We start from the raw sequence: 16,045 nt of genomic DNA on the forward strand, positions 1-16,045 counted from the left end.
TCCATCTGTTATTTCTAGTTTCTAATGATTCTCTCTTGTAGTGGCATAACTTCTCATTTGTTGGGTAATCTTTCTGAAGTAGTAATGCCAGATTTTAATTTGTAGGAATCCAGTGGGATTAATTTGGGGGAAATCCTTTGTTTTTGTTTATGCTTCCGCCAGGAGGCAGAGGGTGTACCCACATCAAAGATTGTATAGCTTTGTGAAAGCAATTCAAAATGTAGAATTTCTGGATCCTGTAGTTTTATGTATATTAACATTTTGCTAGATATTGTTAGATTTTCTAAGATTATGCTGATTCAGCCCCATCAGCAGTATTTGAAAGTGCTTTTTGCTTTTTCCCCCTGCATAGTCCCATTACCATATTACAATATTTTGCCATTTTCATAGACAAATATGTTCAGTGGTTTAATTTGCATTTTTAAAAATATTAATATTTTAGCATCTACTTAAGGTTAGTGGACTGAATTACCTTTTAATTTCCTTTGCTCATTTTTCTCTTGGTGGTATTTGTCTTTTTCGTATTGATTTGTAATTGCTGTTTTCATATGAAGAATAGCAACCTTTTGTCATGGCTTCCAAATATTTTTTCCAGGTTGGTTTTTTATATATATATAAATTTTTATTTACATTTTAATCCTTTGTGTACTCAGTTTTTTGAAAGATTGTAACCTTCTGGTTGTGGACAGATTTCCTGAAACTGCTAGGCTATTAAATCATAATATTTTTAGCCAATGTAAATTAAAATCAGTGAAAAAAAATGCCATGAGAAGAGGCAAAGGAAGTCAGTATGATTTGTAGATTTGGGTTTTCTTTCTTAGACATTCTTCGTATCATTTATCATAAACTTTCTCAGTTTTTTGGGGGAAATAATCTAGTCTCAAACATAAAATGCAGTTTTAGTATGGTAGAAGACCCATTTTTACAGACTTTATTCTATTTATGCAGAGAAGATAGATACATTGTATTCTTTTATCCTCTATAAATGAACAAAACTTGTTTTGTTAGTCTTAGAAGAAAATTCTAAGATCTTAAGTGTTACCTTCTTCGTAGTGTGATATTTAAATGCTTACAATTGTGGATTTTTTATACTGCACAGAAAGCTACAGTTTATATAGAAACAGGACTTGTGAGGGAGGCCCAAACGATTCTTCTTTGTTTTTGTAGGACAAATGAAAAGAACTAAATGTGCTGACATTGACGTTGAGACACCGGACTCCATTCTGGTTAATACAAATCTGCGAGCACTGATCAACAAGCACACATTTTCAGTCCTTCCTGGAGATTGCCAGCAACGACTGCTTTTACTACTCCCAGAGGTAGATCGACAGGTGCGTCATTGAACTCCTTAAGATTTTTAAAATAGCTGTTTATGTATACTTGTAAAGTGGTATTAATGGTACTAAGTGAGAAGTAAGAATATTTTTACAGAAGTTTCTTAATAGGCAGGTTTTTTAAGGCTTAGGAAAAAAAGATTCTCCTACCAGAATTTCAAGATGACAGAATTATTTTGACTGTATTAGGATGTAGGCATCCATAGAATGAAGGTGAGGAGGAGGCCAGACATGGTGGCTCACACCTGTAATCCCAGCACTTTGGGCAGCCAAGGAGGGCAGATCACCTGAGGTCAGGAGTTCAAGACCAGCCTGGCCAACATGGCAAAACCCTGTCTCTACTAAAAATACAAAAATTAGCCAGGCGTGGTGGTGGGCGCCTGTAATCCCAGCTACTTGGGAAGCTGAGCCAGGAGAATCGCTTGAACCTGGGAGGCAGAGATTGCAGTGAGCCAAGATAGTGCCACTGGACACCAGCCTGAGTGACAGAGTGAAACTCCATCTCAAAAAGAAAAAGAATACATAAACTTCAGGAGGAAGAGTTGTCTTGGTCCAGTATCAACAGGATATGGGCCAGTGCTTCAGTGGAGTGGGAAATGTCAGGAATAAGCCAAAAACATGGGTCCAGATAAATAAATAGATCTGGAAAGACAATACAACATGGTATGAACAGTGGTGGACTTGGGAATGTTTGCAGTTTGCATTCTTTTGTTACATTTTTCTAAGAGAAACATTTATTACTTTCATAGTAAAGAACTTAAAACCCAATGTAAATTATACTTAAAAAAAAAAAAAAGAAGTAGCAAAAAGAAATGCCAAAGGTTTGGCAAGCGTCAAGGCAGGGACCAGAGAGCTTTAGTGATTTACCTTGGTCAGGAATAAAGAAAAGGTCTGAGACTTTGGCTTTCATCAAGGAAAACAGTGTACCCAGTCACTCCCCCTTCTGATCTTCTGTTTCCTCCCTCTGTAAAAGGAAGATAGAACAATTACAATTTTTTAAGCTTTCTTCACTTCTGAGATTTTTAAAAATCTCAACTGTGTTCTAAGTAATGTGATAGGTCTCCCCAATCCCCAACTTTTAAGAATGTTTATTAAAATGATGAGAGGGAGATGTTTTCCTTAGTTTACACAGTAAAAGAACTGGTTATACTCTCTTGTTCGTAGTAAGAGGATAACAGAGAATGAGTAAGCTACAGAATTCATTATTAGCTAATTGACTTACTGAAATAAAACTAAATCTTTCTAATTCTGAAAATCATCTTTCTACTAGACTGCATTAATATCAATTTCATAGTGTTGTGAATCAGAACATGTCAAAGGAGTTCAGAGTCCATTGTCCAGAGAGCCCAAATAAATGAGGTATTCTTACAGCAGTGGGGACAAAGAAGTAAAACCGGTCCTTCTTGGTAACTGCTCTCCCTACATAACTCTTGGAGAAATTATAGCTTCGAGGATGCCAGTTCTTGGTTAGAACAAGTTGGGAGACTGAAGTTTCAGCAGTTTTAAGAGAACCTCTTGGAGATTGCTCTCATCTTTTTTTTTTTTTTTTTTTTTTGTTAAAGACTCAGGGTTGTTAGGCTGGGAATACTAGTACAGTATGTAACTGAGGGCCTGTTTATGGAATTCTAATGCTGGTTCCTCAGAACTATCTTTTGACTAATGTTCTTTATCAAGTTCTAAATCTGGAGGATTGCCACATACAATTTTAGAATTAAAAGGGATCTTAGAGGTTATCTAGTTCATTTTCCCATAGAGTGCAATCCTGGGGGGTATTCTTTTTTTTTTTTTTTTGAGATGGAGTCTCCCTCTGTCGCCTGAGCTGGAGTGCATTGGCTCTATCTCGGCTCACTGCAACCTCCGCCTCCTGGGTTCAAGGAATTCTCCTGCCTCAGCCTCCTGAGTGGCTGGGATTACAGGCGTGTGCCACCATGCCCGGCTAGTTTTTGTGTGTGTGTGTGTGTTTTCTTTTTCTTTCTTTTTTTTTTTTTTTTTTTTTTTTTGTATTTTTAGTAGAGACGGGGTTTCACCATGTTAGCCAGGGTGCTTTCGATCTCCTGACCTCGTGATCCACCTGCCTCGGCCTCCCAAAGTGCTGGGATTACAGATGTGAGCCACCGTGCCCAGCCAGGGTATTCTTAATAGGAGGTTACTTGGCTAGTCTTTTTCAGTTGTTAACATGGTTGGAGCCCACGGTAATCTGAGTAACATTGTCCTTATGTGTAGAGAATATAGAATTTCGATTAAGTGGAATACAAACTACTGTCAGATGAAATTTAGAGTGTTTAAAGAATGAAAAGTTGGAAGCCATACTTGACTGTGTGGAGTATCCAGCAATGAGTAGAAAAATATGTAGACCAGAGAAAAACATAGGTTTGGATCAAAACCCTCTCCTTCAATATATTTGAAGGCCCATGATATGGAAGAGGTATACTTTGTTATACAGAAAGCAGATTTGGGGTTTAAAAAGCTTTTTCACAGTTGGAGGATTAAACTGCAGAATAGATTGGCTTATAGTGGAGTAACTTGCTTATCACTGTAATACTCAAGTAGAGACTGGATAAACTGCTCTTATAGGAACACCATTACCCTCATACCAGTTCTCTAGAGTATGAATCAGCAGTCAGCAAACTACAGCCCACTAGGCAATTTCCAGCGGACTGCCTAATTAATAAAGTTTTGTTGGCTTAAAGCCACTCCTGTTAGTTTTCGTATTGTCCGTAACTACTTTTGTGCTACAGTGGCAGAGTTGAGTAGCTGAAATCAAGCCATATGGCCTGCAAAGTTAAAGTATTTGTGGTCTAGCCCTTTACAGAAAGTTTTACCAATTTCTGCTGTAGAGCCAGGGGGAAATGATGTCGACCCACATACGTTTGGAAAGTAAAGTGGATTAAGAAGAGTTCCTCAATCTCAAGGATGTCCGAATCATTTTCTTAATTTTCTTCAAAAAACTGTTTTTGACTTAAAATTTACATTTAGATTTTTAGTCCATCCTTCTTTTTTTTTTTTTTTTTTTTTTTTTTTTTTTTTGTCATTATCTGAATCTGGGATTCAGCTTTATTTTCTACTGGGTAGATAGCCAGTTGTTCCAGCACTATATGTGTGGTTCTGTGAGTAGATTTTTAGGGAATTATTAGGGAATGGATGTGAATGGAGAGAAAGGAGTGAGGAGAGGTAAACAGGAAAGCAGTGTTTTAGAACAAAGTGATATTACATTAAATAACAGAGTTGGATAAGCACATAGTATGAGATAGTTATATTTCTATTAAAATGAATATATATACATTCTTTTATAAAATGAAAGGAAAGTCAAATACCACGTGATACCTTTCACTTTCTTTGTAAGCTTTCCTTGGCTTATTCTTTGACCCAGGTTGGTCCAGATGGTTTAATGAAGTTAAATGGCTCAGCCCTTAACAATGAATTCTTCACTTCAGCAGCCCAAGGCTGGAAGGAAAGACTCTCAGAAGGTAAGTGCTCTACTTAATGTGTCTCCCAGGTGGTGTGTGCACTCGGAGCACCTCTCTTCCTCATCAGGTAAAGTTTTGGAAGGTAAAGGACAGGATTTTTCCATAGGATAGAATTAACTATCATGTGTGGAACACGTTGTTAGACTTTTATCTAGAGCCTATGTTACCAGGTTAACACCAGATGGAATCTAGCAATATGTTTCTTTAATGATATAAAGCTTCCAAGAAATTAAAAAATACAGATGTTTGGGCCCTGCTCCTAAAGATTCTGATTCAGCAATTCTACATTAATGCCTAGGAATTGAAATTGTATTAGGCTCCCTAATAAAAGTATAGAATTAGTCACTTTATGGTGCTCTGCATCCCAGTTTGGTAAGCAGTGAGATGATCTGTTTATTACTGCCTAGCCTCAATAAAACTAACAGTAAAAGCAATCAGTGAGAGCTTTTTAAAAGATCACTTCATTAAGGTATATTTCATATAATATAAAATTCAGCCATTTGAAATGGACAGTTAATTGGCAGTCAGAACATTGTAGTAAGTATGGATCATGACCGAGAATTACTGACTGTGATCACTGGTCTGCCATGTGTGCCATGCTTCTAGTGACTGATTGTGTGTGGGCACTGCATATAGTATCTGTCAGTACTAGCAGTTCTTCACCTCTACAGCTGAAAAACACCTGTGGTGTTTTTAAAAATACTGATGTGCAAATACCAGTGTCAATGATTTTGTTTTTATTGCTCCGGGTTAGTGTCAGAGCTTTATTGGTTTTGTTTGTTTGTTTCAAAGTTTTCCCAAACGATTCTAATATGCAGACATAAGTAAAACCACTGGCTGAATTATTTTTATTACATCTGTTTTTCAGTATACATGGAATAAAAAATAGCACTTGAAAAGTCGTATACCAAAGAATAGCCTAAAACAAGTGTGAGAGACTTTAAAATATATACATTTGTAAGGAAGGCATTAGGAATGCTATTCATTGTTTATTTTCTGTCAGATCGCTACCAGTTAAAGTGAACAGCTAATATATAATCTAGATTGTTTCTTCAAATTGTTGACTTTTCCCATCCTCTTCTTTTAGAAGAAATTCTATGTAGAAGGGATCTCTTGCTCTGATTACTTTGGTCCTCTTTCCTACAGATATTTTTGGGCAGAGACCCCCCTTTTTTTTTTCTCAGAAAGATTAAAACATTACCAGTTCTACCGGTACCTTTCTTTAAGAATAAATTGGTAAAGGATTTACTTCCTCAGCCCCCACTTTTTTGTAACTAGGTACTGTCAGCAATGATACTGCGATTATTATTATCAGTGTTACTTTTTTTTTTAACATGCAAGCAAGTGACTGCTGTACCTATAGTCATGTGATCATATTTTATGAACAACAACTTGGAACACTGTATATATGTGAACAGAGTCCAGTACATTTTATTCCTCATTTTCAGATACACAGTAGACTCAATAGCAGGAGTTCTGGGTTGGATTCTGACAGCCAAATCTCTCTTTTCCCAATCCTTTGCCCACGACTGTGATGTCCACGGTCCTCTAACACTTTTCCTCTCCTTCTTCTCACCCCCAGGAGGTCTTAAACTTCAAATTCTGCCGTTTCTACCTCTTATTCCTTGATGTCCTGGGTATTAGAGTATAAAAGAGAGCAGTCTATCTGAGCCACAAGTTTGAAGATGGCCTACCAAGCACATTCACTGTTCTCTGCTGATGGAGTGGGAAGGATTGAGGTGGTTGGTAGTATATGCAAATAAATGGCATATTCAGAGCAGCTGGGTCTTTGGCATGTTGAGTATCTTCTTGCTAGAGCATTAGCCTGGTACAATTTGTGGAACAGTTAGAAAACTGACAACTCCAGAATAACTCCCTACCTTTTTACTGGAATCTCGAATGCTAGGGCCATAGCTTTTCTTTATGCAGTTAGAGGTAAAAAGCCTAAAATTAAGTTGCCTTGGAGAAACTGATCTTTAAAATAGTAAAAATGCCCAGTGGCATAGTTTATTGAAAGCACATCACTTTTTCTTTTAGTGGAGAATAAATTGGAAGTTCTAGGTAAGAGATAAAATACATCTGTATGGAATGTGATGCTTGGAGCGTGAGGAAGGTACCACAGGGAAGCCCAGCGAAAAGGCTTTGTCAGCCTCAGCTGAGTACTGAAAGCTACCTGGAGTGGTGTGCAAACATATTTTTATTTCACCTAATGGCATTTAGGTCCTCCTTTACAGTGAGGAGGTTTGAGGAGTTTCTGTTACTTTCACATGGTAGTATTCCAGTTCCTGCGTGAGTCTTTCATGATTTATAAATAGTTACATGTTGCAAATAGCATTTTTCTATTGAATATCCTTTTTTGGGTACATTGCAGGTGAGTTTACACCTGAGATGCAGGTGAGAATTCGACAAGAGATTGAGAAGGAGAAAAAAGTGGAGCCATGGAAAGAACAATTCTTTGAAAGCTACTATGGGCAGAGGTAATATTAGGACAGGTTCTATAAACCAAATGTTAATTCCTACATATAAGTCATGTAGTGCTTTATCTCATTACCTTCTCAGAAAATCTAGGCCCCAGTTTCCTTCTGTTTTGTTTTATTTTGTTTTTTTTGTCTCACTGATTCTTCTTTAGGAAGAAGTTTTTTTCTTATTATGAATCACGGGTTCACAGAATTAGATTACTCGTCATACTTTACCCTTAAAACTGTCATTGTAGGTGAAATGGCTTCTGTAAAAACAAATTTTTTAGCTGGGCGCAGTGGCTCACGCCTATAACCCCAGCACTTTGGGAGGCCGAGGCGAACTCCTGAGGTCAGGAGTTCGAGACGAGCCTGACCAACATGGTGAAACCCCGTCTCTACTAAAAAAATACAAAATTAGTTGGGCGTGGTGGCACATGCCTGTGATCCCAGCTACTTGGGAGGCTGAGGCAGGAGAATCGCTTGAACCTGGGAGGCGGAGGTTGTGGTTAGCCAAGATGGTGCCATTGCACTCCAGCCTGGGCAAAAAGAGCAAAATTCTGTCTCAAAAAAACAAAAAACATTTCTAAAAAAACTTTGAATTAAGAGTCCCTTTCTTTGAAAAGATTGGTTTTTCTTCTGGTTACTTTATAAGATAGAAGAATATTGAAGTTCTTTAGTTCTTTTTTTTTTTTTTTTTGAGACAGAGTTTCACTCTTGTCGCCCAGGCTGGAGTACAGTGGCGCAGTCTCAGACTCACTGCAACCTCTGCCTTCCGGTTTCAAGCAATTCTGCCTCAGCCTCCTGAGTAGCTGGGATTACAGGCGTGTACCACCACACCTGGCAAATTTTGTATTTTTAGTGGAGTTGGGGTTTCACCATGTTGGCCAGGCTGGTCTCGAACTCCTGACTTCAGGTGATCTGCCCTCCTCGGCCTCCCAAAGTGCTGGGATTACAGGTGTGAGCCACCACTCCCAGCCAGAATACTGAGGTTCTGTCCACTTTTTATAGTAGTTAATTATCCCAAAATGTAGCTATCCAGAATCACTAAGGAATCTTAGGAATTTTGTAATGTGGACTATTAGAACCAACCTGTAATTAAACAGCCTCTCCTCTGTAAAAGGCACTCTGGGAGATGTACATAGCTGAATCAAGATATAAATTCTGTTTAAAAGAGGCTGTAGCCTAAATCAGTTTTTCCCCCCCAACAAAAGATCCAACAATGAAATTGTAATGGGACATTTAAATAGATGGTAATGGAGATGTTCTGTTTGAAATAGGATTGAACACTTGGACTCCTACTTGTTAGTCTCCCTTCCTTCCTTCTGCACACCAATGGCAGCCCTTAAGGAGACCCGTAACCACAGCTTGAAAACTAAGTTCTCCTTTTCCTTGTCTCCAAGTAGTATTTATCCATCTCCTTCACAGTCATTTAGGAAATATTCCTATTGAGATTAAGAGTTCCATAAACTGCGGCCAGTTGCGGTGGCTCACACCTGTAATCTCAGTGCTTTCGGAGGCTGAGGTGGGCGGATCACTTGAGCCCAGGAATTCGAGAGCAACTTGGGCAACATGGCAAAACCACATCTCTAAAAAAAATACCAAAAAATTAGCTGGGTGTAGTGGTGCGCGCCTGTAGACCCAGGCTCAGGTGGAAGAATTGTTTAAACCTGGGAGGCGGAGGTTGCAGTGACCAAGATTACGCCATTGCACTCCAGCCTGGGCGACGAAGCGAGACCTTGTCTCAAAAAAAAAAAGAGTTCTATAAACTGATTTTTCTATATTTTTGGTATGAGCATTGAGCTATAGAAGTGATGTTTGGTACATTTAGACTATTATTGCAGGTAGCAGTAATTCTACAAATATTTGTTCATTCCCTCCTTTTTTTTCTCTTTTTCTTTTTTTTAAAGGCAGGGTCCCACTCTGTCCCTCAGGCTGGAGCGCAGTGGCACAATCACGGTTCACTGTAGCCTTAATCTCCCGGGCTTAGGCAGTCCTTCCACCTCAGCCTCCTGAGTAGCTGGGACTCCAGGTGCATGCCACCACACCCAGCTAATTATTGTATTTTTTGTAGAAGTGGGGTTTTGCCCTGTTGCACAGGCTGGTTTCAAACCCCTGTGCTCAAGCGACCTGCCCACCTCCCAAAGTGCTGGCATTACAGGCATGAGCCACTGTGCCTGGCCCATTCCCTCCTTCTTAAGCAGATAGAGCATTACAACAGTTCGTGGGTCTTTCTACTTTCAACTATTACTTTTTGTCAGCTTTTATAGAAAGACTGTTTTTGATTATTGCCCAGTTTTGTCCCTAGCCATTCCATCTCAGAAGCACAGTACTGACTCTTTGAAGTCACCAAAGAAGGCTCATTGATTTTACATGTTGTACAATATTCTAAAACATTAAGAAGAGTCACTAATGACCTTTACAGATTAGCCTAGCTTTTAGCCAAGCCACATTATGGATATCTCAATGGAACTATACCCTCAGAATAGCTTAGAGACACTCGATCTCAGAATTTTAGAGCTAAACCAAGTGGGATTTAAATGGCCTTTCCAAAACTCGGCTATAATTCTCAGCCTCTATAGAACATTGACAGCCAGCTGTCTCCTCAGGTCCTCTTAGATTTTTTGGGCCTGGGTTTGCACAGATATTGCAGAGAAGAGTTGATCACAATCCCAGAGTGGAAGGGTCTTGGGCTTCCTTCAGTTCCCTTGCAGGTAGTCTGTGATGCATGCATCCAGACAATGTGGCCCCTTTATAAGCAGAAGTAATAACAACTACTATTACTGAACTTTCATTATGTGTTAGGCAAGTACTTTATATGGATTAACTTAATTATCATAGCAACACTATGAAGTAATTAAGCCTAGTGTACAATTGAAGAAACTGAAGTAAAGAAGGCTAGTCATTTACTTAATATCACACGGACGGTAGGTATCAGAGCCAGAATTTGAATCCAGGCACTCTGACTCCAGAACTTTCACTACGACTAATAGTGAAGATAATACATGAATACCTGCTGTGTCAGGGGTTCTCCTAGGCATTGTCATCTTCCATTATCTCTATTAATGAATGCTTTCAACAACATGGGCTATTTTTCAACTAGAATATTTCTTTTTTCCCCTTTTTAGTTCTGGCCTGAGCCTTGAAGATTCTAAGAAATTGACAGCTTCTCCCAGTGATCCCAAAGTAAAGAAAACCCCAGCTGAACAACCAAAATCCATGCCTGTGTCAGAGGCCTCTCTTATCAGAATAGTTCCAGTAGTCCCCCAGTCAGAGTGTAAAGAAGAAGCATTGCAAATGTCATCACCAGGCAGAAAAGAAGAGTGTGAAAGCCAAGGTGAAGTGCAGCCGAACTTCTCCACATCTTCAGAGCCCCTGCTTTCCTCAGCTCTCAATACACATGAGCTTAGCAGCATTCTTCCCATCAGGTGCCCAAAGGATGAGGATCTCTTGGAGCAGAAGCCAGTCACCTCTGCTGAACAGGAATCTGAGAAGAACCATCTCACCACAGCTTCTAATTATAACAAAAGTGAAAGCCAAGAATCTTTAGTTACATCGCCAAGCAAACCCAAGAGTCCTGATGTTGAAAACCCAATAGTGAAGCCCACAGCAGGAGCGGGTCCACAGGAGACTAATATGAAAGAACCTCTAGCAACTCTTGTTGATCAGAGCCCAGAAAGCCTCAAGAGGAAGGCTTCCCTCACCCAAGAAGAGGCTCCTGTGAGCTGGGAGAAGAGGCCACGTGTCACTGAGAATCGCCAGCACCAGCAGCCATTTCAGGTCTCACCACAGCCCTTTCTCAATAGAGGGGACAGAATCCAGGTGCGAAAAGTACCACCTCTCAAGGTAAGAGAATGGAGAGAATTAGAAAAGCAGAGATGGTCTGAACCCTATGTTTTTGGTCATACCTACTAAATTTCAAGTAAATTGTGGTAGTTCTTAATGCAGAAGCAGTTGGATATATTTGATAAGTATGTAACTATGGTCTTACACAAATAAAATGATAGATGGGCATTTAGAACTGCAGTCCTACATACAGGTCTTTACTGATGTTTGCATAAGGAAGGTACCTGGGCATCTAATGTAAACCACCCCTGTGCTCACTACTCGAGCTCAGAGGCACCTGATCTCAGACTCTTAGACCAAATATAATTTAAATGGACTTCCAAAAACTTAGTTATAATTCTCAGCCTCTCTAGAACATTGACAGCCAACTGTCCTACTGTCTCCTCAGGACCTCTTAGATTTTTTGGGCCAGGGTTCACGCAGATATTGCAGAGAAGAGTTGATCACAATCCCAGGGTGGAAGAGTCTTGGGCTTCCTTCGGTTCCCCTACAGGTAGTCTGTAATGCATGCTTCCAGACCATCATGAAAATTATTGACAAAATAAGAAATGTGAGACTAAGCATGAGGAGACTATTGGTGTAATCAAAGGATCCTATCTTTGTACCAAGAGCCATGGTATTTGAGTTTACTTTACCCTTTTCGTGCTACCATAACTGACTTGATGTTCTGTGAATCAGGAACTACCTTTAGCTCCCTCCTGTTAAAGGAAATATGTGTAGCTGTCTTCCGTCACTACTGGTTACTTGAGGGACACTAGTAACATGGAATAGTCTTGGTAAGCTCTGCTGCTTAGCATGTGATTAACTTCCAGTTAGCCTTGTATTGCTGCATGTCAAATCTTTCAAATTCTTCTAGGTAGTATCTTTGACTGTCTTAATATACAATGCCTTTTAAAACCCAAACACATTTTTACTTCTGATCTTAAAGGTTTATTAATACTTGGGCTTGTGCTTAATATCAGCTTGCAGTTCATTCATTTAATAAATAGTGTTTATTTTTCTTACCAAGGAATTTAAGAGGCAACGCACTGAATATTACTCATTAGGATATAAATGGAAAAATAAGACTAGTAAAAGTACTTTTTCCCCCTTTTTATTTAACTTAGGTGAACCAAAATTAGTTCTGTCAGGAAGTATTCCTTGGAAAGATTCACTTACCAGAACTTGACCCATTCTCATTGTATTTTTTTTTTTTTTTAACGGAGTCTCGTTCTGTTGTCCAGGCTGGAGTGCAGTGGCACAATCTTGGCTCACTGCAGTCTCCACCTCCCAGGTTCAAGCGATTCTCCTGCCTCAGCCTCCTGAGTAGCTGGGATTACAGGCATGCACCACCATACCTGGCTAATTTTTGTAATTTTATTTTTTAGTAGAGATGGGGTTTCACGATGTTGGCCAGGCTGGTCCCAAACTCCTGACCTCAAGTCATCTGCCCTCCTCTGCCTCCCAAAGTGCTGGGATTACAGGCGTGGGCCACCGTCTGTACTTCCTATTACTTTTTTATTCATTGCTTGTTTTTTGCCCCCCAAGATGGAGTCTTGCTCTGTCATCCAGGCTGGAGTGCAGTGATGCAATCTTGGCTCACTGCAGCCTCCACCTCCCGGATTCAAGGGATTCTCCTGTCTCAGCCTCCCAAGTAGCTAGGATTATAGGCGTTAAGCCACGACGCCTGGCTAATTTTTGTATGTTTACAAATAATTATTTGTAAAGGGGTCTCACCGTGTTGGCCAGGCTGGTCTTGAACTCCTGACTTCAAGATCCACCTGCCTCGGCCTCCCAAAGTGCTAGGGTTATAGGTGTGAGCCACCACGCCTGGCCAATTCATTGCTCTTTAAGATTGGTGATTTTAGCACTTACGAATCTATGGGGGTTTTTTCTTATTTTTTTTTCTACCATTAACATGCATCGCCAGAGATTCTGATTTTTGTTATAATCACTTTTACTATTCTTTCATATAAAAATATTAGAAACTTTTCTTCAATGTCATTCACAGCTTATCTCCAGACCTGAGAGCTGAGTAACTGTTTAGGTTTTGCTATAAATGTTGCTAAGACCCATCATTTCTATTTCCTCACCTGTAAACAGGCTGGGTTACATCATATTCTGTCTGCTTTCTGCTAGTCCAAAGGGATTACACAGAAACTTTAATCCACTGTGACCAAGTTAATATAATTTTACTTTTTTCAGTTCTTTTCCTTTCTTCTCCCTCATCTCCCTCAAAAAAGACTTCTCCAGAAGTGTCTTTAGTAACTCTCTTCTCTTAGACCCTATCTCAAATACTGCTTTCTTAGACAAAGTTTAATGTAATTTATAACAGAACAAAACCTTTTAAACAAAATTTAAGTAGAAAACAAAATTCACAATGTAGTAGTAGAAAACAAAATTCGCAATGTAGTATAAATGTTATAACTTAGTTACAACTTTTATATATATACAAATGTATATAAAAACTATATATATACACACATGCACATTATATGTTTTACATTCCCTATACAGTCAGCCCTCTGTATCAGCAAGTTCCACATCCTCAGGGTTAATGCAGTATTTTCAACCAACGACCTATCACAATATTTGGAAAAGAAAATTAAATACAAATGTAAAAATACAGTATAACAATTTATATAGCATTTACATTATGTTAGGTGTTATAAATAATCTAGAGATGACTTAAAATATATGGGAAGATATGTGGAGGTTATCTGCAAGTACTACGCCATTTTATATAAAGGACTTGAGCATCCTCAGATTTTGATATCCTCCGGGGTCCTAGAACCAATCCCCCATGGATACCAAGGGATGACTGTACACTTAAAAAGAAAAGGATTGAATCTCTCTGCTCTCCCAGGGTAGGGCTTCTCAGTAAATTAAATTGTTATCAGTGCCTGGACTGGACAGCTTTGGTTTTGCACTTAAAAAGAAATATGATTTATTTTGCATAATCAGGTAATAGGGCTATTTACGTAAGTAACTGAAACTTATTTTGAGGTATCGAAACCTTTCATTTTAACCACTCATAATGATTGTTCTTATTTGATTTCAACATGTTATTAATGATTGTGTTATTATGATAGATATGATGTATTATGTTAGGTATAGAGTTACTCTCACGAGTATTCTTATGTAAAGTTGTTTGTTCCTATATAAATTCCCCTAAACACCTTTCTTGTATTTACTTTTTTAGTTATATCTTTTTTTTTTTTCATTTTTTCCCCTGCAGTTTCTTTCATATGATATAAATAAGGGACAATAACTGCTTCTTTCTTACTGTAGGCAGCCTCTAAAATGCTATGTGATGAGTAAATATACTATCTAGGCTTGTTCGAATTGGATGTGAAATAGATTTAGCTCTTAGAGAGATTAAGTAGGTTTCCTGATGTAAAATATATGCTCTGTGACACCTGTTATGAAGTCCCATGGCTCTAACTTCGGAATTAGAGAGAATCAGTTTTTGAGGACTACTGACCTTTTGAGAAATGAGTATTGCAAATAATGAAAAATGTTTAGTGACTTTATTATTCTTAATTTAAGAACATTAAGAAAAATGGCATGCATTTTCTTAGGGTTTAGAGGGTTAATTTTTTTTTAATTAAATGCTTTAGAACATCTTAACAGTTATTTGCTCCTTTAAACTCAACCAGTTACTAGAAGAGTCCACATCTTGTTGCATTATTAGTCACTCTGATAGCTTTCAAAGTATTGTTCAGGACAGAAGGCAGATTTGTTTCAGACATGATGATTTTATGGTATGAAAGTCATTGGTTTCAGCCAGGCGTGGTGGCTCACGCCTGTAATCCCAGCACTTTGGGAGGCCGAGGTAGGTGGATCACTTGAAGTCAGGAGTTCAAGACCATCCTGGCCAACATGGTGAAACCCCATCTCTACTAAAAATACAAAAAAATTAGCTGGGCGTGGTGGCAGGCACCTGTAATCCCAGCTACTCGGGAGGCTGAGCCACAAGAATCACTTGAACCCAGGAGGCAGAGGTTACAGTGAGCTGAGATTCTGCCACTGCACTCCAGCCTGGGTGACAGAGTGAGACTGTCTCAAAAAAAAAAAAAAAAAAAAAAAGAAGGAAATCAATGGTTTCAAACCTGATAGACATCAGAATCTCACAAGTAGCTTTTTAGAAACTTTTTTTTTTTTTTTTTTTTTTTGAGCTGGAGGCTCCCTCTGGAGTCACCGTGTTGGCCAGGCTTTTTCAGGCTGGGTGCTGTGGCTCATGCCTGTAATCCCAGCACTTTGGGAGGCCAAGGCAGGTGTATCACAAGAGGTCAGGAGTTCAAGACTAGCCTAGCCAACATGGTGAAACCCCATCTCTACTAAAAATACAAAAGTTAGCCAGACGTGGTGACCCACACCTGTAATCCCAGCTACTCGGGTGGCAGAGGCACAAGAATCACTTGAACCCAGGAGACTGAGGTTGCAGTGAGCCGAGATCACACCACTACACTCCAGCCTGGGAGACAGAGCAAGACCCTATCTAAAAAAAAAAAAAAAAAAAAAGACTTCCTAGGGTCTTGGGGGTTCTGATTTGTAATTTTTTGGGATAGGACCCAGAGCATATATATTTTAAAAGTTGCACAAGTAAATATAATACCAGCCAGAGATGAGAATGGCTGGCAGACATTATGTACATACTCCTTTATGTGTATGGGCATGGTGGGGGCTCCTATAGATCACACATTGTCTTCCTTCCAGTGCTATCTAGAAGCCTGTGTAATTTGAGATAATCCAGCCCAAGTGTGTGTGTGTGTGTGTGTATGTGTGTGGAACAGAGAAGAGCAAGTATTTTCCCCTGGACCTTGGTAGTAAAGCTAAGAACTAAAAGACAGTAGTGGTATGCGTGGCTGGCTTGCTTGCTTTTCTCTTCTTTCTCAAACATAAACACACTTTTTAAAAATGCAAATACCATAGAAAACTTTGTATCATAATAAGCACTTGT

At 39.1% G+C, this 16,045-nt stretch overlaps 1 protein-coding gene across 1 annotated transcript in view; it reads left to right on the forward strand.

Annotated features, from left to right (window-relative positions):
* Positions 1 to 16,045, forward strand: part of ASXL2 (ASXL transcriptional regulator 2) — a 145,650-nt gene that overhangs the window by 118,614 nt on the left and 10,991 nt on the right. Inside the window, exons 9-12 of the mRNA XM_063696014.1 lie at positions 1,168 to 1,331; positions 4,705 to 4,801; positions 7,173 to 7,278; positions 10,386 to 11,103. Of these exons, the coding sequence (XP_063552084.1) occupies positions 1,168 to 1,331; positions 4,705 to 4,801; positions 7,173 to 7,278; positions 10,386 to 11,103 (1,085 nt within the window). The remainder of the gene's footprint in view (positions 1 to 1,167; positions 1,332 to 4,704; positions 4,802 to 7,172; positions 7,279 to 10,385; positions 11,104 to 16,045) is intronic.

This window comes from Gorilla gorilla, chromosome 12 (genome assembly GCF_029281585.2).
Source record: "Gorilla gorilla gorilla isolate KB3781 chromosome 12, NHGRI_mGorGor1-v2.1_pri, whole genome shotgun sequence".
Classification (NCBI taxonomy): domain Eukaryota; kingdom Metazoa; phylum Chordata; class Mammalia; order Primates; family Hominidae; genus Gorilla; species Gorilla gorilla.